The sequence below is a fragment of the Natator depressus genome, chromosome 14 (genome assembly GCF_965152275.1).
Source record: "Natator depressus isolate rNatDep1 chromosome 14, rNatDep2.hap1, whole genome shotgun sequence".
Classification (NCBI taxonomy): Eukaryota; Metazoa; Chordata; order Testudines; family Cheloniidae; genus Natator; species Natator depressus.
The window spans coordinates 26,379,570-26,404,167 of NC_134247.1; the positions used below are offsets into that span (position 1 = coordinate 26,379,570).

A 24,598-nucleotide genomic window follows, 5' to 3' on the forward strand; every position below is an offset into this window, starting at 1 on the left:
TGTGGCAATTCTGCATCAACAATTGGATAGCTAAAAGAAAAGGAGTACTTGTGGCACCTTAGAGACTAACCAATTTATTTGAGCATGAGCTTTCGTGAGCTACAGCTCACTTCATCGGATGCATACTGTGGAAACTGCAGAAGACATTATATACACAGAGACCATGAAACAATACCTCCTCCCACCCCACTCTCCTGCTGGTAATAGCTTATCTAAAGTGATCATCAAGTTGGGCCATTTCCAGCACAAATCCAGGTTTTCTCACCCCCCCACCCCCCTCTAAAAACCACACACACAAACTCACTCTCCTGCTGGTAATAGCTTATCCAAAGTGACCACCCTCCCTACAATGTGCATGATAATCAAGGTGGGCTTCCACTTGCCCAGGGAGCAGAATCATTTCATGGAGCATGTCAGTGGGATTTTCTCCATGAGTCATGAGCGGTCCCTGAAGGAGAGCATCCTCTGGGTCATCTTCTCAGTGTGGAGCATTCCTACGATCGACCTGTTCACAACTAGGGAAAAAAGGAAGTGTCGCCTATTCTGCTCTCAGGGGGGTCTCAGCCCGGGCTCCCTCTCCAATGTCTTTCACTGTAGCTGGCAGTCAACTCTTCCATATGCCTTCCCCTGTTAGGGGGCTTATTCCTTCACCCACTTACTTCCCTGGTCCTTCTCGCATGAACAGAGAGCAACAATACCCGAAGTCCAAAGGTGCAAACAATTCAATGTTTATTGGGGTGTACTTCCAGCAAGCATGATTCCAGTTTCCTTCCTTAGTTCCCCCTTCCTAGCTCTGACACCACAGAGGCTTACCTGTGTCCCTGTCCCCATTTCCCCCTTTAGCTAAACATGATTCCAATTTCCCCACCCCCATTCCCTGTTCCCATTTCCCCCTTTAGCAAAACATGATTCCAATTTCCCCACCTATACACCCACCCACTTCCTGATTGACTGCAGACTATATAGTAAAACTTGAGTTCTGCTTAGCTATACCTTAACCAATCATTTTCCTGAAATTTAACTAACCAATCCTAATATATTGTAACATGATTATGTAACCAATTGTATCCCACCACCTTAATTAGTTTACACCCAGCAAAATTAATTATACAGCAGACAGGAACAATCACAGAACCAGACAGAGATTATAAAGACAAACAATAGCAAAGTGGGAACTATAATGACAAAACAATACAGAAGGGAGGATTTCACATCGCAGCTATTGATAAGTGAGTTCTTGCCAGGCAGGATGCTATCAAACTAAGTTTCCTTTTACATCTTCTAGGCACTTCCCTTTCTCTGGAGGCGATAGGCACTATCAGGACAGAATTGTATTCCTAACAGCCCAATAGCACCTTCTTTCAATGTGACTAGGTTGGAATGTGAGGATGTGACCGTTCGCTTCCCAGCTTATGGCTGCCTCTGTTGCTTAGCCAAAGGCCTTAGCCTAAGAACAGGGCCTCAGACTGTCACAGTAAGAGAAGGACCTTACACCGGCAGACAGTGACTTTGATTCTTTCTTTTATACCTCTATAACTAGCTAAGTGATAAGAATACACCTAAATTCATAGAGTATAGGCTTTTACTGACAGGCCTGAATATCTATATCCTAACATCCCCCCCGTACCGATCATTCCTCAGGTCATCCTCAAGTTCAAGGCGGATTGGACCAAGCTCATCCTCATTGCTCCAGCATGGCTGAAACAGTGCTGGTTCTCGGACCTTCTTGCGCTGTTGGTTCAGCCTCCCGTACCTCTTCCTCCCTATCCCAACTTGCCCACTCAGAACCAGAGCCACACCCTCCATCTTGTGCTTAGCTCCCTGCATTTTATGGCATTGCTGCTGCATGATTGGATGAAGAGGAAGAGCAGTGCTTGTCAGCAGTTCAGCAAGTCCTACTTAATAGTAGGAAGCCCTTTACTAGGATGGCCTATGTAACGAAGTAGAAGAGGTTTTCGGTGTGGTCCTTGGCCTGCGGGATGTAACTGATGCAATCTTCTATCCAGGACAACTTGGAGTACCTGCTATATCTTCAGAAACTGGGTCTTGTGCTCAGTTCACTGAGAGAGCCTCTGGCAGCGATATCAGAGTTTCACCCCCCTATTCAGGGAAAATCAATTTTTTCCAATGCCATGGCAACAAGATTTCTAAAAGGACTTCTCCGTTTACGTTCTCCAGTCTTAGAGCCAGTTCCCTTGTGGAATCTAAACATGGGTCTGGTAGCTCTTACTAAGCCTTCCATTCAAGCCCCTGACGTCCTGTCCACTGCCCTTTTTGTCTCAGAAAACCACATTCCTGATAGCCATTATGTCTGCAAGGAGGGTGTATACGGAATTCTCACACATCTCCACCGACACAGTAACTTTATGACCACACCCAAAGTTTTTACCAGTGTGATCTCTGTTTCATTTGAACAAGGTGGTATATTTGCCTGGGTTTTTTTCCTAAGCCGCATTCATTCCTGGAGGAGCAGTCCTCACACATTAGATGTCAGACGATGTCTGACCTTCTACCTGGACAGGACTAAACTCTTCCATGCTTCACTTCATCTGTTTGTGTCGGATGCAGACTGTATGAAAGGACAGGCAATCTCCTCTCAGACAAACTCTTTAAGTGGAGAACTGCCTGCATCAAGACTGCATATGAAACAGCTTCAGCTGTGACCCCTCAGCAGATCCAAGCCCATTCTGCGAGAGCGCAAGCTACATCACTAGCCTTCTTAAGTGATTTCTCAATATTGGATATTTACAGGGCTGCTGCATGGTTGTTGATACGGACATACATTTACGAACCATTATGCCATTACTGTGGCATCCAGAGTAGATGCAAACTTTGAGAAGGTGGTCCTGCAATCTGTTTAAATAGACTCTGAGCCCCACCCCTGGGGGTACAGCTTGTGAATCACCTAAATAAAATACACAGCTGCACCTACTCAAAGAAGGAGAAACCGTTACTTACTGTAATTGTATTTCTTCGAAATGTGATGCAGACATGTATTCCACGACCCACCCTCCACTACCTCTGCATCAGAGTTTCGTCTCTGGGCGTTCGGTGTGAAGCAACTGAGGGGGGTCATATCGGTGCTGCCTCATATGCCCAGGGGACAGGCTATGGCCGTGAGGTACGAATGCCACCCTTCTACAGGTATTGCTAGGTACAATTCTCTGGCTCCAGATGCTCTGGGCGTGCACACACCTGAGTGGAATACACGGCCATATCACATCTCGAAGAACCACAGTTACAGTAAGTAACCATTTCTTCCTGATATATTTTTAAAATTCCATGGCCATCTAGTTTCAGCACAAAACAGGGTTTATACCCCATGTTAAACCCATTTTCAAATGCAGTCTTAACTGTGGAGTTGCTACCAGGCAGGTCCAGAATTCATTGTTTTCAAATTCTCCTAGTTTCAGTTTGTCATAAGTTGCTGTTTTTAAACTTTTTATTGCTGCTTTCACTTTTCATCTTAACCAGGATGTATTTTTAACTGAAGTTGCCTTCTTTCATGATGGCAGAATTGTGGCTTTTTAGGCTTCCAGTAAAATGTTTTTAAAGGAGTCCCAATTATTGTTCACATTTTTATGTGTAAATCCCCCCCCCCCATTAGTTTTTTCTAATAAATGTTTTCAGCTTTGGAAAACTGGCCAACTGGCCCTTTTCTAGCACAGGGTATACGGTGGGATTGTTTTCTGTTTGCACATAACAAATCTAATACAGATGTGCTCTAGTTCAACCAGAAATTATGGCTGTTCTATGTATGGGGTCAAACTAGATGACCTAATGGCCTTCAAATATATGACTATAAATGAAAAGTAACCTGTCACTTCCCACTCCGCTCCTTTATGAGGACTAGGAGGATGACTTACTGCTATCTTGATCTTTCCAGGAGATGACCTGATGCGTTGTGTGGATCTTTATAATCAAGCCCAATCCAAGTGGTTTGAAGAAATGGTGACCAGCACTCTGGTATGTATCAGTGTGTAGCACTTTGTGTTTCTAATACTGCTCTTTTTTTTATTTCTCCTTGTGATGAAAGCCCTTCAAGATAATCTATCATGTTGATCACCCTAGTATCTCTCCATTTGCAGCCACAATACAGAAGAGATAACAGACTTTAACCTGCCACTATGTTGCTCATCCAGTAAATCAAGCATAATATCATTTGGGGAGAAAAAAGAAAACATTTTCCTCACAGTATGAGTGTAAAGGGGCAGTAGTTTGAAGCTGCTCAGGTGTTAGGAATGGTGGAAGCAGGCCACGAAAATTGGGGTAGTGGAAAGAGGGCAGAGCAGTAAGAGATTCATGCTAAATTGTGAATACATTTATAAATTAATAAGGTTTGTAATCATTTTTTATCCCATGGTTTTGCAATTTAGCACATAGAGTGAGATAATTGCTGGTAATTCTGCTTCTCTGAAGCATCTTATCACAGAACTCTCGTTCTTGGGGCTCATACTTCTGGGGTTACTCATGTGGGAAATGTCCTGGCATTTATGTATTTAATACTGCTGGGGGCATTCTGTGCCAAAAAAATAAAAATTCAGTGCACAATATTTTAAAATTCTGCAGAATTCTGCAAATTTTATTTGTCAAAATAACACTACATAATGATGCCAGTTTCAATTAGTTTGGTAATTTATTTCAAAATTCCTGTCAGCAAGTATGTCTGTAACAATACGGACACACAAAAATTCCCCCAGGAGTAGAGAGTTAAAGAAACCCCTATGACAACCCAGTTCCTGTTTCTCTGCCCCCTTCCCCCCCTGCCCCAACCTGAGCCCAGCCAGGGGGGCAAACACTCACAATGCCCCTTCCCCACCCCAGAGCTCAGCCCCAGGGCCCCCCTGGCCCAGATACCCACAACCTCCCTCCAGAGCCCAGGGATCCAGAGGGAGTAACATTCTGATGCTCCATCCCAGGCTTGCACGGAGTTTCCTGTGCACCGCCGTCTCCTTCCCTCAGGGCATGCTGGGAACTGCAGCGGCCAGGAACTCTCTAGCTCCTCAGTAGTGTCTTCTGTCTGCGATCTGGGCTCTGCTGGGTCCAGCGGCCCCTAGTGGTGGCTAGCAGCACTGCAGCCCATTTCTGTGGGGGAAAGGAAATTCTGTGCACACAATGTTAATTTCTGCAAAATTCTGCATTGCGCAGTGGTGCATGATTCCCCAAGGAGTAATTTAAGGCCTTCTGAAGCACCTGTAAGTGGGCTGCAGGGCTCTTCTCCAATCGACCTCACATGCTCCCTGTGGGCATGCTCCAAACAGCGGTACCTCAGGGGCTTTAAAGATTGCAGCCGGTTCCTTTTAAGAATGGGAAGTTGGAGCTCTCCTGACAGGCAATTAAAAAGTAACCCATTTTTTTATTCAAACAAATACAAAGGAATGAGCCATTCTAGATCAGCCCTGGGCAGTTCAGAACTGCGTACCCATTGGGCAGACCCAGCATTCAACACTCAAAGTCCATTAACTCCCAGGGGAGGCAGGTGGGTGAGTGAAAATCCTGAGAGGTGATCTCTTCAGAGAAGCAGAATGACTGACGGTAAGTAATTATCTGTCTCTCCTACTGTGGGGCTGGATTGATTCTTCTCTCATTTACACTGGGGCAAATCCATTGACATCCATGGCGCAATGACTCTTGCTGTGTACTGGTGTAAAGGAGCAGAATTCTCATTCCTGGGGAGTTGATAGAGCTCACAAGTCCTGCAGCGGCAGACAGAGTCCACTGCCCAACAAGCAACATGAAAGATTTGTTTTAAATCAAAGTAGGTTGAGAAATGTCCCCATAAGGCTGTATCTTCATACACATAAAGACTCTTGACTGAAATGCAGTTCAGTTCCAAATGAAACCCATACTCAGATTTTGATTTTTTTTAAAATTTTCTTTATTTAACTTCCTCAGGGAAGTTTCTGTCTAAGGGTATGCCTACATGGCAGCTGGAGATGTAATTTCCAGCTCAGATAGATGTACATGCACTATTTTTGATTGACCTAGCATACTAAAAATAGATGTGTAGTCACCACAGCTCAAGCAGCAAGATGGGCTAGCTGCACCTAGGCCCTGGGCAGAATTGTACTGGGGTGGCTAGCCAGTCCCACTGCCCGTGCTACACCGCTCTTTATAGCGCACTAGCTCAATCAAAGCCAGTTTGGGTATTTCTGTCCAAGCTGGAATTTATATCTTCAGCTCCAGCTTAGAGGTGTCCTTAACCACATGCAAATCAGTCACACGATCCTCCCCACAAAGAATTGTTTGGTTCCTTTTCGAGTGATGGTCCCTATTGTTTTCCACTGAGGGTTTACACATGCACATGTGTCCGGAGCCAAAGAATTTGAAAGTAGTGTCTGTAGGTCCACACATGTGCCCTTGCTCTGCCTCATGGTTTTGTCCGAGGCGATAAAGGGCGGGGTGGACTGACCACACCCTCAGTTCCTTCTCCCCACGGACAAAGTCAGAGTTGTTAGTGTCCCCTCATCTCTCACTGACGCATTTTAAAAAGAGTTTTAGAATTGTGCATAGTTTTTCTTGTTTTTACTTGTAGTTTTAGTGTTTTTAGTGTTAATTTGGGGAATTAAGAGACTATGGGGATCCGTTTTTTTCACCAGTCCCCCCCTCCCCACCCAGCACCCACGAATGGGTACTGAATTATTCCAGAGATGCCAGGGTTCAAGATCTGTGCATCCTGCCTGCATTTGTTCTTGGTCAACAACAAGTGCCAACTCTCTCTCTAGTGTTTGGGAGAAGCCTACATTTCATCCAGGTGCAGTATCTGCCTGTCCTTCCCAAGCGGGCTGTGCTCTCCGCCTCAAGAAGAATTTTGTGGAGGTCTCCATGAGGCCTCAGTCAGATCCAGCCTGGGGAACCCCCCTGTACATTGGCCTGAGAAACCCAGGAGCACACCTCCACCAGGAAGATTGAGTCTCGTTCTGCCAGTACCAGTACTATGGACCCCGTACCGGTGCCTAGTTGGGAGGCAAGGAAGCATGCTCATAAGCATGGCAGGAAGTCTTCTTCCAGGCCCAAGAAGAGCGATGCCCATGAGTTCCAACCCAGAGAAGTGGTACGTTCCAAGGCACAAAAGCATGATAAAAATTGCACAGGTTGGCAGATCCATCGGTACCAACCATCAAGCTACGCATGCCTTCCAAGGTGGCACCCCCTAAATCAAGGCAGCTGTTGGTTCCAAAACAGCCCTCCATTCTGGCTCCGGTTCCAGCTATGGAGCATGTCAACTACCTGAAGGGGTTCCAAAGAGGATGGAGCTCGGCTGTTCTCGGTGGTGGCAGATGACAGAACAAGGAGCAATGGTCTCAAGTTGCAGTAGGGGAGGTCTAGGTTGGATATTAGGAAACACTGTTTCACTAGGAGTGGTGAAGCTCTGGAATGGGTTACCCAGGGAGGAGGTGATGTGAAGGCAGACACTGTTTCTCATGATGGAAGGCAGACGTTTGCTCCTTTGCATGTCATTGTAAGAGACAGAGCTTTCTTCCTGACAGAACAGCTTTCCGGCCTGACAAGTCTTATAGGCCAAACTCTCTCAGCAGCGTCAAAAAGCAGGCAGGGACCACGTTCAGGGGGCTTGGATACATCATCAGAATCCAAGAGACACAAGTATCAGGGGGGAGCTGTGTTAGTCTATATCCACAAAAACAACAAGGAGTCCGGTGGCACCTTAAAGACTAACAGATCTATTTGGGCATAAGCTTTGGTGGGTAAAAAACCCACTTCTTCAGATGCACAGTGGCCTGAGGCTCAGCTGACCTCAGTGGGGGCAGAAAAGGATGGGCAGGGACAAAACCTTGATTGTGTCCACTGCTGGCTGAGTTATGGGAAGCTAATTTACACATAGCCATTCCCCCAGTGAATAAGCCCTCTGGGCATAAACCCATGTCGCCAGGACTCCAGAGCAGTGCTTCCAGGGTAACTTCTGGAGCTAGCAGCACAATAAGCTGGGCTGCAGCCAGGAAACAGGGCCTCGTTGTCCCTGTCCTGCCCCTGTAGTTTCTGCCTTTCCCCATCTCTAAGGACGCTCACCTTGGGCAAGGTTCAGAATTGTTGAGGAACTGCACAAGTCTCCTTCCCTGCTGCACTGTCTCCTTACTGGTTCCCCCACCAGTGGCACTGGGCACAGGCCAGACCTGCTGTTGCTGCTCCTGCTCTTGCACTAAGTGTACTTACTGAGACACTGTGCACACAGCCCGGCTCTGAAGCCCAGACCTGGGGTAGCTGCCCCAGCTGTCGCCAGTGGTGGGAACCTTGACCATTAGAAAACCCTATGCTGGGCCTGCATGCAGCACTCTGGGCATAGCCACTGATCAAGATATGGGCCTATTTTTCTCTCACAGGAGCTGGAGAGGCTGGAGGTGGAGCGGGTGGAAATGATTCGGCAGCACCTTTGCCAGTACACACAGCTGCGGCACGAGACAGACATGTTCAACCAAAGCGTGAGTCTACTCTTCCTTTAGGTCCCTTTGGTCCAAGAGCTGTAGTGAGGCTCTGCTGAACTCAAGCCTGGTCTTGTATACAGTGTGCTAAATTCCACTGTCTAGTGGAGACTGAGATGTAAGTGGTGCCAGTTTGGGAGTCTGTGGTTGTGCACCTACCATGAATCTCCAGAGACATCCAGAGTCTGGGGGTGAGACAGATGGAAGAGCAGAGAAGCTGGTCAGAAGGGACACGTCCACTGGAATGGAAAGCCCTGTGGTGAAAGCCCCATGGTGCAGGATGTGGCTGAGAAGTGCTTGACAGGAAGGCATAAGGCAAAGCAGCCTCTTACTTTAATTTACACCTCTCCTAGATAGATGCTTATCACTCTCCCAGCAGCGCACACAGTCCTTCATTGTTGCAGGAAAGATGGTAATCACAGCAACCATTATTTCAAAATGAAAATGTAAAATCTTGTAAAACTGGCACCTTTTCAAATACTTGCATATGTGGTATGTATTCTGATGCACGTGGTATTCAGTATATTGGGATATATTTGGAGGTATATATTCACATTACAGAAATCATATAATCATAGCCGTATACATCATAACATATAGAGATAATTGTCATAGTGCAGGTTGTCCCAGTGCTCCCTACTGCACGCAGGCCTGGTGCCGTGAGTGAGCCCTGCCTTGGTTTCCCCTCACCCAGGCAATAAACAGTTCCAAGCAGGCCTTTGGGAATCACAGAGCACCTTCTTCTGTGGGTCTCTTTTATGAAATAGAAAAGAACAACACAAAACATAAGCAAAATCTTCAGTCAGCTCTCCACCGGAAACCCTCTGCTTCTGGGTGTAACTAGTCTTACATCTTGGTCCTTTAGCCATGGAGCACTCGCACACTGAATTCCTTGTCTGGGGCGTGGGCCTCTGCGGGGCATTCTGCTGGCTGCCACTCTTCCCAGACCATGCTGCTCTTTGCTGAGTAAGTCCCTAATGGCTCCCAGTTCATTCTCCTGGGCTGCTCCTGTCCTTTCCATGGGAGAACCTTTTCTCTGGGATTGCTCCTCTCTCCATGAGCCCCTCTTTCTGAGAGCAGCTTCCCTAACCAAACTCAGGTAGCCTTTTTTATTAGCTCCAGGTGCTTGTTTACTAATTAACCACTAAGCAGCCACCTAGGAGAGTGAATTACTCCTAGATAGACCTTAAGAAGGCAGTCACTGGGCAGTCTGGGCCGTGACTCTCCTTAAAGGGCCAGTCTCCCCAGGATAATAATATTCAAAAGAAAATATGTTAAAAGAATGGTTGAAAAGTCAAGCATCTAAAAGTTAGGAAATACCAGAGTTACAGCTGCCAGTGCAATCTTAATTTGGATCCTTGAGCATGTGCATTATGGTACTCTCTAATTACGTGATCACATATTTTATTCACTGGATGATCATGTAGTTTATCCTCAGCATTCAACATGTGCCTCCATTACTACAAACCATCTAAACATTACACTCAGTTTTTATTTCTTCATCGGTGTTTCTGTGGTGCTCATCACCATAGTACCTGAGTCTCACAAACATTAATGAATTTACCTTTACAACACCTTGAAGGCAGGGAAGTATTAGTATCCCCATTTTACGAATGGGGACAGGAGGTACAGAGAAATTAAACTCAAATTGCAAAAGTCCCCAGTAATTTCAGGTGCACAGTGATTGGGTGATCAGTTTTTCTGAGTTGTTGAGCTAGTGCAAATCAGGCCTCAGATGTCTCGGGCTGGTCACCCACAAAATAGGAACACATAATTAGTGGCCACCTCTGAAAATTTTCATTTTAAGTAGTATGCCTAATATCACATAGGAACCCTGTTGCAGAGCCGAGGAAAGAACCCAGATTTCACAAGTCCCAGGAAGACTGCTTTAAACACAAGCTCCTGTTTTCCCTTTCTGCAGTTCACTACCACAGTTACTGCATACTTTCTATCTTCTGCTGTGGACAGCCTCATTCACTACACAGCCCTGCCTCTTTTAACAGCCATCCTGTGCACCATATGAGGCAGGTGTCCTGTGAAAATAATAGTACATGATCGTGCAATTAAAGACTTTTCCATAATGCAAACACACAAGGGGCCAAATTAAGGTTGCAAATGCAGTCTTAGTTCTGGGATTGGAGTCCTTCATTTTACAAATGTTTGACCATTCTTTTCATATAATTTTTGTAGGGAATTCCCTGGAAGGGGAAAGAGGAGGGGACTGGTCACATGTTTTAAGAAAAATGGATCAACACATGTGCAACTATTTGCTAAGCAGCAGAATGCTACAAATCGGGTTTTGTTCCTAGCTCTTGGAGGGAAGTGTGATCTACTAGTTAGATCAGCCAATTGGGAATTAGGATTTCTGTGTGCTGTTGTATAAAATGATGTGTACATTTATCAGTGAGTTTGTAAGCAAAGAACAGTAAGCAAAGAACAGAATTTTACAGAAAGCAAGATGAAACACTTAGATGTGGAACTTCCTTTGTGAGAAGCATAGGTCAGGAATTGGGGTTCTATTCCAAGCTGTCCCAGAAGCAACTGTTCTAGTCTTCAGTGATCCTATCTGTAAAATATGGGAAATAATTCTTAACTCCCCATTCAGTACAGAGAGGAGGTGCTCCTGCCATAGACCAAGGAGTATTTCGATGTGCAGGTGCAGGGATTTTGCCTGAACCCATATGGAAACACAGTTCCATGCAAAAGCGGCAAAGAGTCCTGTGGCACCTTATAGACTAACAGACATACTGGAGCATAAGCTTTCGTGGGTGAATACCCACTTTTTCAGATGCATGTAGTGGAAATTTCCAGAGGCAGGTATAAATATGCAAGCAAGAATCAGGCTAGGGATAATGAGGTTAGTTCAGTCAGGGATTCTTGCTTGCATATTTATACCTGCCTCTGGAAATTTCCACTACATGCATTTGAAGAAGTGGGTGTTCACTCATGAAAGCATATGCTCCAATACGTCTGTAAGTCTATAAGGTGCCACAGGACTCTTTGCCGCTTTTACAGATCCAGACTAACACGGCTACCCCTATGCTACTTGAGTTCCATGCAATCACTCCAAAACAATACAATGTGGCAAGATTGAGCAATCATTGAAGAAGTTCAGCTGCAAATGGTGATTTCCACATTTTAGAACTTGGCTAAATTGAGACAGATTTTTGGGGGGACAGTGTAAGACATTTTTCTGACCCTATGACTATCCCCCTGGAAATTCCAAGTTCCTGCCCCAAGCCCATGAAGATCTAGAGGTCTTCAAGCAATGGTTTGATTTTTTTTTTTAACTGGCAGATTTTTTCCCCACTAAGTTTGTTCTCACAAAACCTGAACCATTTTTGCTCAGACATTTCCAAAAACTCAACCTGTGCAAGACATTTGTCACAATAACAAGCCAGTGAAAACAGAGAGTGGAAGGATAGTCTTGTGGTTCAGGCAGTGGCCTACGACTCAGGAATTCTGGGCTAGTTCTGCCACAGATTCTCTGAGTGACCTTGGGTAAGTCACTTACTCTCCCTCTGCCTACAGTTCCCATCTGTAAAATAGGGACACTTGTGCTCCCTTTGTTCCACCCTTTGGTTGTCTTGGCTGTTCATAGTTTGTAAGCTTTTCAGGGCAGGGACTGTCTGTACAGTGCCTAGCACAGGGGCCCCTTGCAGGGCGCAGCGTGGAGACAGGACAGGTAGGAATTAGCCTGCCTTAGCCCCCCCTCTCCCCCCACCCCACACACTGCGCTGCTGATTGGGAGCCGACGGAGGTAAGCCTGTGCCCCAACCCTGAGGCCCAACCCCCTGCCCCAGCCCTGAGCCTCCCCCAAACCCAGAATCCCCTCTTGCACCCCAAACCCCTCTGCCCCACCCCCCAGCCTGGACCCCTCTCCAGCACCCCAGACCCCTCATACCCAGCCCCACCCCCGAGCCCGCACCCCCAGATGGAGACCTCACCCTCTTCTGCACCCCAACCTCCAGCCCGGAGCCTTCCCTGCACCCTGAACCCCTCATTTCTGGCCCCACTCTGGAGCCCACACCCCCAGTTACAGCCCTCACCCCCTCCCGCACCCCAGCCCTTTGAAAGTGAGTGAGGGTGGGGAAAAGTGAGCCACCGAGGGAGGGGAAATGTAGTGAGCGGAGGGCAGAGCCTCAGGGAAGGGGGCGTGGCCTCATGGAAGGTGCGGGGCTAGGATGTTCGGTTTTGTGCGATTAGAAAGTTGGCAACCCTACTGTCACACCAGGAATTGGATGCAGCATACACTGGACTTGCCTCACCAATGGTATGATTCCTACTGCAAAGCCTGTATTTTGTCTGACCTCCCATTTATGGATCCAGCTAATTGAGAGGAGGCTGTTAGTCCTGTGACAGTGACACAGCTGATTCAGTTGCAAGGAATTGCTGTGTTCTGATATGTGCTTTTGACAATTTGCTTCTCATTCTGATCTTTTTTAGACAATAGAGCCTGTCGATCAGTTACTTCAAAAAGTGGAGCCTGCCAAAGACAGGGAACTGTGGGTACAAGAACACAAAACTGGAGATATCAGACCTGTGGACATGGAAATATAGACTGATCTGATTAGTGATATGTGATGGTTTCACTGGTTTAACCAGGCCAACGGGTTCTGTAAAGGGTCAGAAGAGGTACAGGACAGCAAAAGGGTTGCTCTGCTACCAGATACCTTGTATTTATTGTCTGTAGGGAGTGTCTCTGTCACATTTGATCATCACATCAGTTCCCATTGTGCTATGCCTTAAGCTCCCAACATTCCAGGGTTAAGAAGCCAGATGTCTGTTCTTCCTGTCAGAAGTTTCCAGCTGCCAGGGATGTACTGCTGCCAGGAGAAACTGAGGACCTTGCTTCCTGGTACAGAGCAAGCTCTGTTCTTCAGTGACTGTGCACTACACCCATTGCATGACTCTTTGTGTAAAATGTAAGAACAGCCATGCAGCAAGCCTCTGCCATGGAAGCAGACTAGTGATTTGACCATGATGCTGGAAGCAAGGAGCTCCTGAACATGGATCCCAACACTGCCACTGCTCAGCTGGATGGCCTTGGGCATATTACATAACTTTTCTGGTTCCTCCATTTATAATAATGGGCTCATAATACTTACCTACCTCACAGGGGTGTTGTGAGGGTACATTGATTTTGTATAATACTTTTTAGCACAACTACCTTGCTACGGTAGTATGTCTGAGTGCAGGAAGGTATGGGCTTTTCCCCAAAGCAGTAAACAAGGCAAAAGGCTAGGAGAAAACCCCACAGAGGAAAGACACCTGTTCAAGCCCTTCCTGTTTTATAATCCCACTCAGAGACATATAGACCCTCTATAATCTCCATTTCTCTTTGAGGCTGATAGAAAGTAAGCTTGAAAGGGACCTCTTGCACCATCTATTTACCAGGAAGGACTCGGTTGTGCTGCAGCTACCTCATTTATTGTCTGGTTGACTTTGGTGGCAAAAAGACCATGGAAGAAATTAGACCTTCAAGTCCATTTCTGCCTATACAGTGTGATGTCCTACAGCAGAGGCGGGCAAACTACGGCCCGTAGGCCACATCTGGCCCATGGGACTATCCTGCCCAGCCTCTGAGCTCCCAGCCAGGGAGGCTATCCCCCGACCCCTCCCCTGCTGTCACCCCTCCCCTGCAGCCTCACCTCGCCGCCCCACCAGCGCTCTGGCCCGCTGTTCCTGTCAGGCAGTGTGGTGGCATGGCTGGCTCCAGCATGCTAAGGGGGCGGGAAGCGGGGGGGTTGGATGAGGGACAGTCAGGGGACAGGGAGCAGGGGGCGGTTGGATGGGGCAAAGGTTCGGGGCAGGCAGTCAGGGGACGGGGAGCAGGGGGAGTTGGATAGGGGGTGAGATCCCAGGGGGTGGTTAGGGGCAGGGGGTCAAGAGGCAGGGGGGGTTGGATGGGGCAGGAGTTCTGAGGGGGGCAGGAAGTGGGAAGGGATGGATGGGGGTGGGGGCCAGACTGTTTGGGGAGGCACAGCCTTCCCTACCTGCCCTTCCATACAGTTGCGCAACCCCAATGTGGCCCTCGGGCCAAAAAGTTTGCCCACCCCTGTCCTACAGTTTCTGCTTTCTGCAGGATCTTCTAACACTCCATTTGGGAGGTCCTTTCCCAGCCAAATAGATCCAAGTTTAAATTGGCCTTTGTCTAATTTCCTCGAAATAACTCCTAGATTGTGGTCTTTTGGATGCCCATGCACTCTGTCTCTCCATCTCTTTCTCGCTTTCCTTGATGTTTATACCCATCAGATGTCTGCAGATAGTTAGCAGGTCTATTCTATTCTGTATAGGTCTTTATATTGCACTCATCACTAGTATCTGATGATGCACTTTCCAGCAGTGCATTAAGCAGTGCAACTACACATCTGTCACATGTTGTTTGTTCTCTCATCCTCCCCCAGAAGGAGAAACATGAAGTGAAGTGTTTTGTTTTTAAAAAATTCTTATTTATTAAATATCCCTGTCTCTACATGTTTATATTCGAGAAAGCAAGGTCAAAGTAATGTGCCTTGCACTTGGAGCTTGAATGTGGTGAGGTTATAATAGTCATTACTTCCTGGGGGAGTTCATTCCACGGTCTTGGACTGGCCCCAGAGAAAATTCTGTCTCCTGCACAAATAAGCTTGACTCTTATTGTTGAGTGTTCCTCTGTGCCAAAAGAACGTAGCTGACTATTGGGCTTCGTCATGGAGCTTTAGATGGTCTTTTAGGGCCCTGACCATGCAGTGCTTTGATGATAAGGACCAAGACCATGAACTTGATTTGAAATTCTATGGGAAGGTCACAGTGTAGAGCTGGAGGACAGGCTCGCGATAGCCTGTGTTGCTAAGGAGACACACTGCAGTGTTTTGCACTAGTTGGAGTTTCCAAACAGCTGAAGGTTTCATGCCCAGGTATATCACATTGTTGTAGTCCAGCAGTGATGGAGGCACAAATAACTGAGGCCAGGTTTTCATCTGCCAGGATGGGACAGAGATTACTCACAGCTGTTGTGATGTGAGAGGTCAACATTTGCGAGGAATCCAAGAGTACTTCTAGACTACCAGCTGAATTGACCAGTTGTGGATATGAACCTTCAGCCGAAGAAGACTTCATCGGGGCCGCAAACTCTTCAAAATATTTTCCTCTGCCAACCAGATTTTCTAAGGCATCAACCACGTGCATATCCAGCTGACTGACTTTCAGTGGAGTTGAGGGCACCCAGTACTTTTGAACATCAGGAACCTGTCCTTATAATTGTAGCCCCTTTTCCAATGTTGTTGCTCTTCTCTGAATTTGTTCCTTTTTCTCACTGTCAGAACTAGGGACAGAATGCTCACCAATGCCATTTGATATTCATAGCTCTTTGATGTTATACATCTGTGTAAGTTTGACATTATCTTTGAATTACAGTTTTTTCTTGTCTCCAATATTATTCCCGTTGTTAAACTTTGCAGTTAACCCTTTCTTGACATTGCACAGGACTGCAAGATCCTTTTTTAAGATTCAGCAGAAATCTTGGTTCTGGCTCTTTTGGTCCTGCCACTTGATTATCACATTGTTAACTGGAAGAGATTTGGAGAAGGGCTATTAGGATGATCAGTGGAATGGAAAGATGATTTTAGAGAAAATTAAAAGAGCTAGGCTTGTTTAGCCCAGCAAATACCTTCACACTTTCTCCCACACCACCCCATATGCATAGGGGCTCTCTGTAAAAACCTACAATGCTTTTACACTGTCCTCCTTCAAATGCCACCTTACAGCACTCCTCTGCCATCATGCCTACAAAGCTGGTGCACCAGCGTGCTGGGACTGCAGCTTAGTACTCTGATCAGAATCATCTCCTGTTACCCTGAGTTGCTGGGCTTTCTGCTCCTTCCTCTCCACTCCTGAGGGGTGGGGGAGAGAGCTGCCTGCTTCCTGCAGCAGCCATGATTGGCTGCTCTTCCCCAGGAGGCAGACAAATGGGGCCAGGCAGCCAATCAGAGAGGAGTTTTCCCTAGATGGTATTAAATATGTGTGCCCCTTAGCCACCTGTCTCACTATTTAGACACTGGCTAGACTAGAACCCAGTTCACCTGACTTGCCTTGCTGCTCTAATGAGTACATCACATTCTGCTATCCTGACTTTCCTGCTGTTCCTCTGATCACTCCCAATCCTCATCACTTGTTTGGTTTGATTATTATTACATTGGTTTTCTGCTTTAGTCATGTGTCCTTCTGTTATCTTTACTGAGCACTTTGGGTGACAGGCACTGGAAAAGTCAATAAAAATGTAAGGTAATGTTTTCAAAAGTACAATTTCCAAAAGTGACTCTGGCATTTAAGAGCCTACGTCTTACTGCAGGTCAATTTGAAAATTTTGTCTATTAGCACAACAGTGGCTTTCTTCCAGTCCTCTGGTACTATCCCTGTTTCCAAGATTTAGTACAAATTAAAATCAATAATTTGGAGAGCTCTTCAGCCAACTCTTTTAAAACTTTTGTGTGCAGATTATCAGTTTTGCAGATTTTGTGTAACATCTTTCTTAGTTACTGTTGAAACAGAAAGTGTTTCAGCATAATTATATAAATAACTAACTACATAGTTCAACTTCATTCCAAATGCAGGACATAAATATTTATTGAACACTTCTGCCTTTTCTGCATCATTACTGACTATTTTAGCATTCCATCTAGTAATGGAACCTACATCACTGGACATAAATAAATTACAATAATTATTTTAACCATATTGACCATAGATTTTTTGGTAATACCTTTAGCTTCCCTTATCAATTACCTGCATTTCTTCACTTTAATTTATATTTATTATTAACAATTTCCCCTTTTTTATTCATCAGTTTTGTTTTGCCTTTTTCACATTCCTTCTTAAGCTAGTGGATGGTTTTATGGGTATTTGGGTTTTTTGTTTGCTTTTTAACTAAACAGCCTTTTCTCATGACTGAAGAATTGTGGACTTTGGGACATGTAGTAAAGCATTCTTAAATGAGTAATTATTTTAATGCATACATTTCTATTCAAGTTTTTTGTCCCCAATAAGTTTTGCTCATAATTAATTTACCTTTTGGAAACTGGCCTGTTTAAAATGCTAAGTATATATACATATTACTAGTTGGGATTGTATTCTTTTTGCTAATAAATATTTCAGTCAGATCATAATAACTAGCACCTATTCGACAGTCAATCTTTTATGTCAGTAATAAATTAATCTTTGAGTCAGAATGAGGACTGCAATACTTTGTGTTAGACAATCGTCATGTATAATTTAAAGAGACTCCAAAGAAGTTTTATTGTTGGCACTAGAAGATATCCAGTTTATGATTTGTGTATTTGTTTCCACACAAAGGACAATTAGTGAGAATTTCCCAGCATTTCTCAGGATGCTGTTTGTCCAATGCCTTGTTTTTCACCCCAGAGGTGATATACTGTTCTTTTCTCTAAATCTGAAACAAATGCAGGTATTTTGAACCACATCCTTCAGCAGTGGGTCCCCAGCCTCTTGTGTCCAGCTGACTGTCAGTCTTGAGTTTTCAGTAGCCACTTTTCTCAGCTTGATTGTCCTCGCTCACCAAGGGTGGAATATTTATTACCATTGTCTAGGCTGAATGGCTTTGTATGCTCCCCTTCATTTCTGCCACATTGTTCAATCTCATTCACATCTACTCCTTCCATGGCCTCAAACACTTCCTTTCCCTTCACAACTGCAGTGTAATCTATCCATTTTAACTTCTTTATGTTGCCAGCAGCCTGAGCTTGTCTGAGTCCTTCACATTCTACCACAGAATGTAAAACAGTTTGCATGTCACACACAGGTAGCCTTTTCTGTCTTCATACACCAGCCTACCATGCATTTTTGGGCAGCCATTTATTGATGCACCTTAATTAAAGCAAACCATCTTTTTAAAGCCTATCTTTCTCACTCTTTGAATTCCTTCTGGAACCAACCCATTTGCCATTTCCAGTTCATTGCTAGCTGGATGTGCTAAACCCTGGCTTTAACATAGGAGTCATATCTGCCTCTTCAATGACTGACAAGCCACTAGCTGTTCTCACAGACAAAGAGCTGCCAAATGAGGCTGCTGAAAGATTCCAAACCTGCTCTAAAAGCTCTCAGATCCATAACCAGCATTTGTGTGCAGCCACTCAGCACTCAGGTTGCTGTAAGCCTGTGAGACACTCACCCTTAGGAACACTGGGTCAATGACTGTGACAGCCTGAGAGCTCTGGAGGCTGCATTTTACAAGATGAGTGAGTTATTCTAAAAAAGTCATGAAGTCATGGAACAAAATCCTATAGAAATAGCTTTTTTTCTCCTACCAGAGTAATTTTCTCATATACAACTCTGCCTAAGTGCACATCTGGAGCCGCTTCCCTGGAACAGCTGTGACTTTGTTTGCAATGAGCACTAGAAGCAAACCTTCTCCACTGCAGTGTATAAAAGAGGAAAATGTTTGCTTGCTCACAGGGTTATTGTTTCATTGTGTTTCTCTTTTCTGTGCAGTTTCACACTGCTTTGTTGCTGCTTTCCATTTGCATGTTTCCTACACAACAGTGTTACCAGTGTGCTTAACCGTTCTCTGGTAGAAGGTTACATTCCCAACACACTATTTTAACAACATATCAGATATTTTCAATGGGAATTATGACTAAAGCTTTTGGAGAAGGTTGGGTCAGTGGATTCAAACCAGCTCTAGTAATAACTGCTCAGACTGTCTGAGAAGGGTACTACCCAACCTCTGCATTTCAGCAAAGTTTTAAAAAATGGGAAAGTTGGACTCCTTGGTCCACATATAGAAATACATGACCTGCTCTCCAGAAGTGCTGAGCATTCACAAGTCTCTTGGAAGTAAATGGGACCTAAAAGGTGAAGAGAATCTTTGGAAATAAAACTACTGATCTAGGTGGCTAAATAAGGTCTTGGACGTAATTAAGGCTTCCATTTAAATAACAAATTGTGACCTTTCAAGTATAAATAGTGACTGAGCACTCAAAAATAAGAGCCTCAGATACCTGAGTGTGAAAGGCTCCAGCTTATTCAAAGAAAATTAACTTCACCATCTGCTGAAAGACAAGGCATTATGCTACCACGCTGGGCTGGAGGGGACCCAGTTACTTGTTGGGTTTAGAAAAGTCTGTGGGCTCCCTCTAACATGGCACCTGATCCTCTCCATCAATGAAGACATACTGAGACCCAAACACCCTTTGATATTCCCGGCTGCTCCTTCTCTATACAATAGTCACAAAGCTCAACTTCCATATCCATAGTGTCCTGCAGCACTCTGAACCCAAGCTCTGCCAGACCACGATGGGGAGCCAGGAAAGTGGGAGGGGCCCACCACTCACCATGCTTTGCTGCCAGCAAGTGAAGAAAGCACAAACCCCACGGCAAACAGCAAGAGTGAACTGTTAGATCTCTACTCCCACAGTCAGACACGGGGAGACAGACCGCTGCTCACACAGCTGGCTCCCTGACTATCGAGAACTTTACAAATCATAACCACCCCTTGAAGGTTCCCAGAGTGGGTACCTGGCTCGTGGAGCAATGTGATCACAGTGGGTCTCTCCTTTCAAGGCACCAGCTGCTGTGTTCTGCACTAGCTGAATCTACTCAGTCCTTTTCCAGGAGCTCGAGAACCCAGTGGGTCCATCAGCCTCGTAAAGCTGATCCCAGATGCAGCTAACCACCTGCACCACAAGAGCAACATCTGCCAAAAGTTTTGTTAAGAAAATACAATTCTCTGTTCAGGGGATCCAGCCATGGAACAAACTTCTAGCGATCAGGCCAATCCAGAGTCTGACCAGCTTTGGGAGTTAGAGGGAGCAGTAGCTACTAAAGCCAGGGGAGAGTATCAGCACGTCACGAGCAAATGTCTTCCCACCCCAATACAGAAACACCAGTTCTGCTACTAATTTGAATTAAATTATGGCCAAAACAATGCTGGGAAGAATTCAAACGGTACAAGATCCATAATGTACCCATAGAGAAATGCCCTACTGTTGTTCCAGATCCTTTTCACCATGGCATGTGAGCTGGCTTGCCTGATACTCACTAATACAGTGACTCCCTGGTCACTTCTCAAGGGTTCATCAGGATACTGATGTATGGCAACACCCATGTCATGTCCAAAGATTTCCCAGGTTCCTGGGAGTGTGGTCGTGTCCAGAACCACACTAGGCCACTGCACGACTCAGGGTCCCACATACACAAACGCCGCCTCAGGCATCCTCCAAGACTTGGGAGCACATGCTTCTGTGACATAATGAGGACACATTCTTTTTCATTAGCATGTCTTTTCTTTGGGGATTTCTCCTCCCCAACTGCTATCTGTGCAATGGTGAATACGTCATATTTTAAAGTAGATCTTATCCATAAAGGTACATGATTTCTGTTTCTGAATGCTCAGCTCCTAATTGTTATTTTAGACACATTTCCACCAGCGCTATATCTGTTTCCAAGCATTTTGTTCTTCAGTTTAGATTTTCAGGTGTCACTGGCATGTTTATATTGCACTGATGTTCAGAACACGATGTCATGCTTCTTAGATAATTTCTGAAAGTGACTGGTACTCAAACTATGCTTCAAACTGCTGTGGTTGGAAGTGCAATTACTCCTTTTTGGGCTATACACCATATACTCCACTAATCCTTCCTAGTATGTTCACCAATGGGACCAATACTTGGCATAATTTGATTTCTAATTTTTAATCCCATGCACTCCACAAGGCAGAATCTTTTTGGGCCTATCTAAAGATGATTCTAACATGCGTACATTACTAAAGTCTTGTAAAGACCTTTTAAATAACATTTCAGGTCAATAGCATAAGAAACAGAGAAAATATTTAATCAAATTTGAAACAGATGTGCAAATTTAATTTCCCTCAACTTATATGAAGTTGGACTATTTTTTAGTTATGGTGTGAAAGAGAAACTCAGTAGGAATGCAGAAAAAGCCTACCAGTTACTGTGTTCAGATTCCCTGAGCTTCCAGGAATACAATTTGAGCAAATTGGTTTCATTGCTGCAGATTTCTTAAGTAACTGAACAATGGTTTGAACCTTAACTGCAATTCCACAAAAATACAATTAGTCACTCCCCCAAATTCTAAGCGCTTCTTTAAATCGTACCTGCTACAGCTACACAAGTATAAAAATGCATAGACCCACCTTATGAACTTCCACAGGAACAGCCAGTGTACAGACCTCAGCAGCTTTCTGAGTTCCCCTTTGTTGCTCCCACACTGTCACTCAGTGCAGACCCAAACCCACTTGATGTTACCGCACTGATTATTAATGTCAAGTATGGACATCAGAAATGCTTGCCGCTGAAATTGAGGGTATAGCGAACTTTAGCCGTGTTAAAGAGAAGGCCCACCCACTGCCCCTTCGTCTTGAACTAGCCTCTGCTTCCTTCTCCTCCGCTCTTTGTTGGGCCTATTCCTTGTTTTGGGAGAGATCCTTTGAGCTTTCTAGTGCACATTCATTTCAGTGGAAGTTGAGGTCATTCAGCACTTCATAGATTCATAGATACTAAGGTCAGAAGGGACCATTATGATCATCTTAGTCTGACTTCCTGCATAACGCAGGCCACAGAATCTCACCCACCCACTCCTGCGAAAAACCTCACCTATGTCTGAGCTATTGAAGTCCTCAAATCGTGGTTTAAAGACTTCAAGGAGTAGAGAATCCTCCAGCAAGTGACCCGTGCCCCATGCTACAGAGGAAGGCGAAAAACCCCCAGGGCCTCTTCCAATCTGCCCTGGAGGAAAATTCCTTCCCCACCCCAAATATGGTGATCAACTAAACCCTGAGCATATGGGCAAGATTCACCAGCCAGTTACTACAGAAAATTCTTTACTTCACATGACCAGGGGCTATGTCACACTTGCCTTGGAAGGGTAGAGTCATTCATGCCACACAAAGAGAAATGACCCTGTCCTAAAGGGCGTTCAGAACAACCTCCTAAGCTAATCTTACAACAAAAGGTCCTTCCATACAGGGGTGCCATTAAAACTAGCAACAAACGTCACATAATGGGTCTGAATAAAGGCCACACTGGACCCAAGCAAATGCTTTTTCTGATGAGGTCCCTGTAAATGAGGACTCTTCCCTCTGAGGCTGTCACTGTGGCAAAGTGACTAAGCATGTGGGTGGGGTTACCATGTGTATTGGCTGAGGATTGGGACTGGAGTTCGAAGAGGATTTCTTGGGGTGCTCAGGTTTGCAAGACGTCACTGTCTAGTTATTTAGATTTAGGAACGTTTGTCCTGAGATGTGCTACTCCTTCAGAGTAATGGGTACCGAGGCTGTGATTTTTAAAGCTGCCTTGGGGGTTTGCCCAATTTCCATTCGCTTGGTGATACACAGAGAGAACACCATCTATAAGAGCAACAGTATCGGTCTGTTCTGGACAGAGCAGGTGGTAATATCGGACAAATGGAATCTCCTCTTTTTAAACTTGTTTTCTTTGTTTCAACAGTCCAAAAGCAGGTGGGCAATCCAGTGAGGAGTTTGGTAGACGGTCTAACTGCAGTTGTTCAAAAGCAGATCAGATCGGGGGGAGCCACGCTCTCAAGCAGGTTTCTAATAAAATGTAGTTGCCTATATGGTCCTTTTGCTAAATACTGTCTAACTGTTTAAAGTGACAGTTGTCTTTTGCCAGTACTAACGACCTCTTTTTAAAATGTGTTTAATCAAAATTTTATATCTTGCCACAAATATTGTCTGAATAGACCCTTAAATAACTGATGTAACATAAGATCTGTATCTGAATAACAACAGTAAATCTTTGATCAGTGTGTAAATTGTAATGTTGTCATTGTCCCATAAAAACATACGATCGAATCATTTTGGCTGAAGAATTGAATGCTCAAAAGGTTTAAGGGCCAGCTCCTTAGCTGGGTAAATTGGCATAGCTCCATTTAAGTTAATAGGGCAGTGCTGATTTACACCAGCTGTTGATCTGGTCTTTAAGTGTTGAAAGCATTTGCTATACATAATTTTTCTGTCTTATTGCAAAAAGTAAACTGTATTTTCCTGCATTATTCATGAGTGTGTATGCACCTCAGTGCTTCATCTCATCCTTTGTAAAATAAACTGTACAGAGATACATCGGCCGACCATGGTGTTATATTTACAGAATTGTTGTTTTAAATCAAAAGCACATTGTCATAACAATTACACGTGTGGCTGTATCTCCCCCACCTGCTGCTCCAATGAATTTCTGCGATAAGATCGGGCTCATCAATTGAAAGTGACAAAGGAGGAGAAAGACCTGGTTGTATTCGTTGATTATAGGATGACTATATGTGATGCAGCTGTAAAAATGGCAAATGCAATCCTAGGATGCATCAGGCAAGGTATATCCAGTAAAAATAGACTCGCCTTGGTAAGACCTCTTCTGGATACTCTGTATAATTTTGGTCACCCATGTTCAAGAAAGATTAGTTCAAAGTGGAACAGGTACAGAGAAGAGCTACCAGGATGATCAGGGATGGCGAATCTATCCTTTGACAAAAGGCTGGAGGCACATACGTTGTTTAGCCTAGCAAAATGAAGGCTGAGAGGGGATCTGATTGCTGTCTATGAATACATCTGGGGAGGGGTAAACACCAGGGAGAGTGAAGGGCTATTTAAGGTAATGGACAGAATTGGCACAAGAACAAATGGGGATAATCTGCTTGTGAATACATTTAGGTTGAAAATTAGAAGAAGGTTTCTAATAGAGCTGGGCAAAAAAAATTGGTGAGTAGTTTATTTGCTGAAATATGCAGTTTTGGTTGACCGAAAACTATTTGTGAATTTGTGTCAAGGTCACCAAATAGTTTCATGTGAACGGAAAACTTTAAATGTTTCAGTAATAGCAAAATGAATAATTTTTGTTTTAACATTACTAAAGCATTTTGATTTTTCAGGCTAGAGTCACAAAGCAGCTGGAGGAGGCAGTAGTGTTCTTATAACTTCTAGCCCAGTGGTTAGGGCACTCATGTAGGATGTGCGGGATCCAGGTTCAGTCCCCCAAGTCAGAACTTCAGAAGCGATTTCAACATGGGTTTCCTACAGTGGAGGATAATGCCCTAGCTATAACCTAGCTTCACAGGGGGTCTGTTTCAATCACACCTGTTGAGGCTGTTCCACTTTTTAAAAATAATTAATGAGTCACGGAAGCAGATACTTG

General features: G+C 44.8%; 1 protein-coding gene across 9 annotated transcripts in view; it reads left to right on the top strand.

Annotated features, from left to right (window-relative positions):
* Positions 1-14,112, top strand: part of GAS7 (growth arrest specific 7) — a 200,827-nt gene extending 186,715 nt beyond the window's left edge. For all 9 annotated transcript variants that reach the window (XM_074970637.1, XM_074970644.1, XM_074970639.1 and 6 more), the window contains 3 exons: positions 3,887-3,966; positions 8,340-8,438; positions 12,885-14,112. In XM_074970637.1, the coding sequence (XP_074826738.1) occupies positions 3,887-3,966; positions 8,340-8,438; positions 12,885-12,998 (293 nt within the window). In that variant the 3' untranslated portion in view covers positions 12,999-14,112. The remainder of the gene's footprint in view (positions 1-3,886; positions 3,967-8,339; positions 8,439-12,884) is intronic.
* The last annotated feature ends 10,486 nt before the right edge of the window (positions 14,113-24,598 follow it).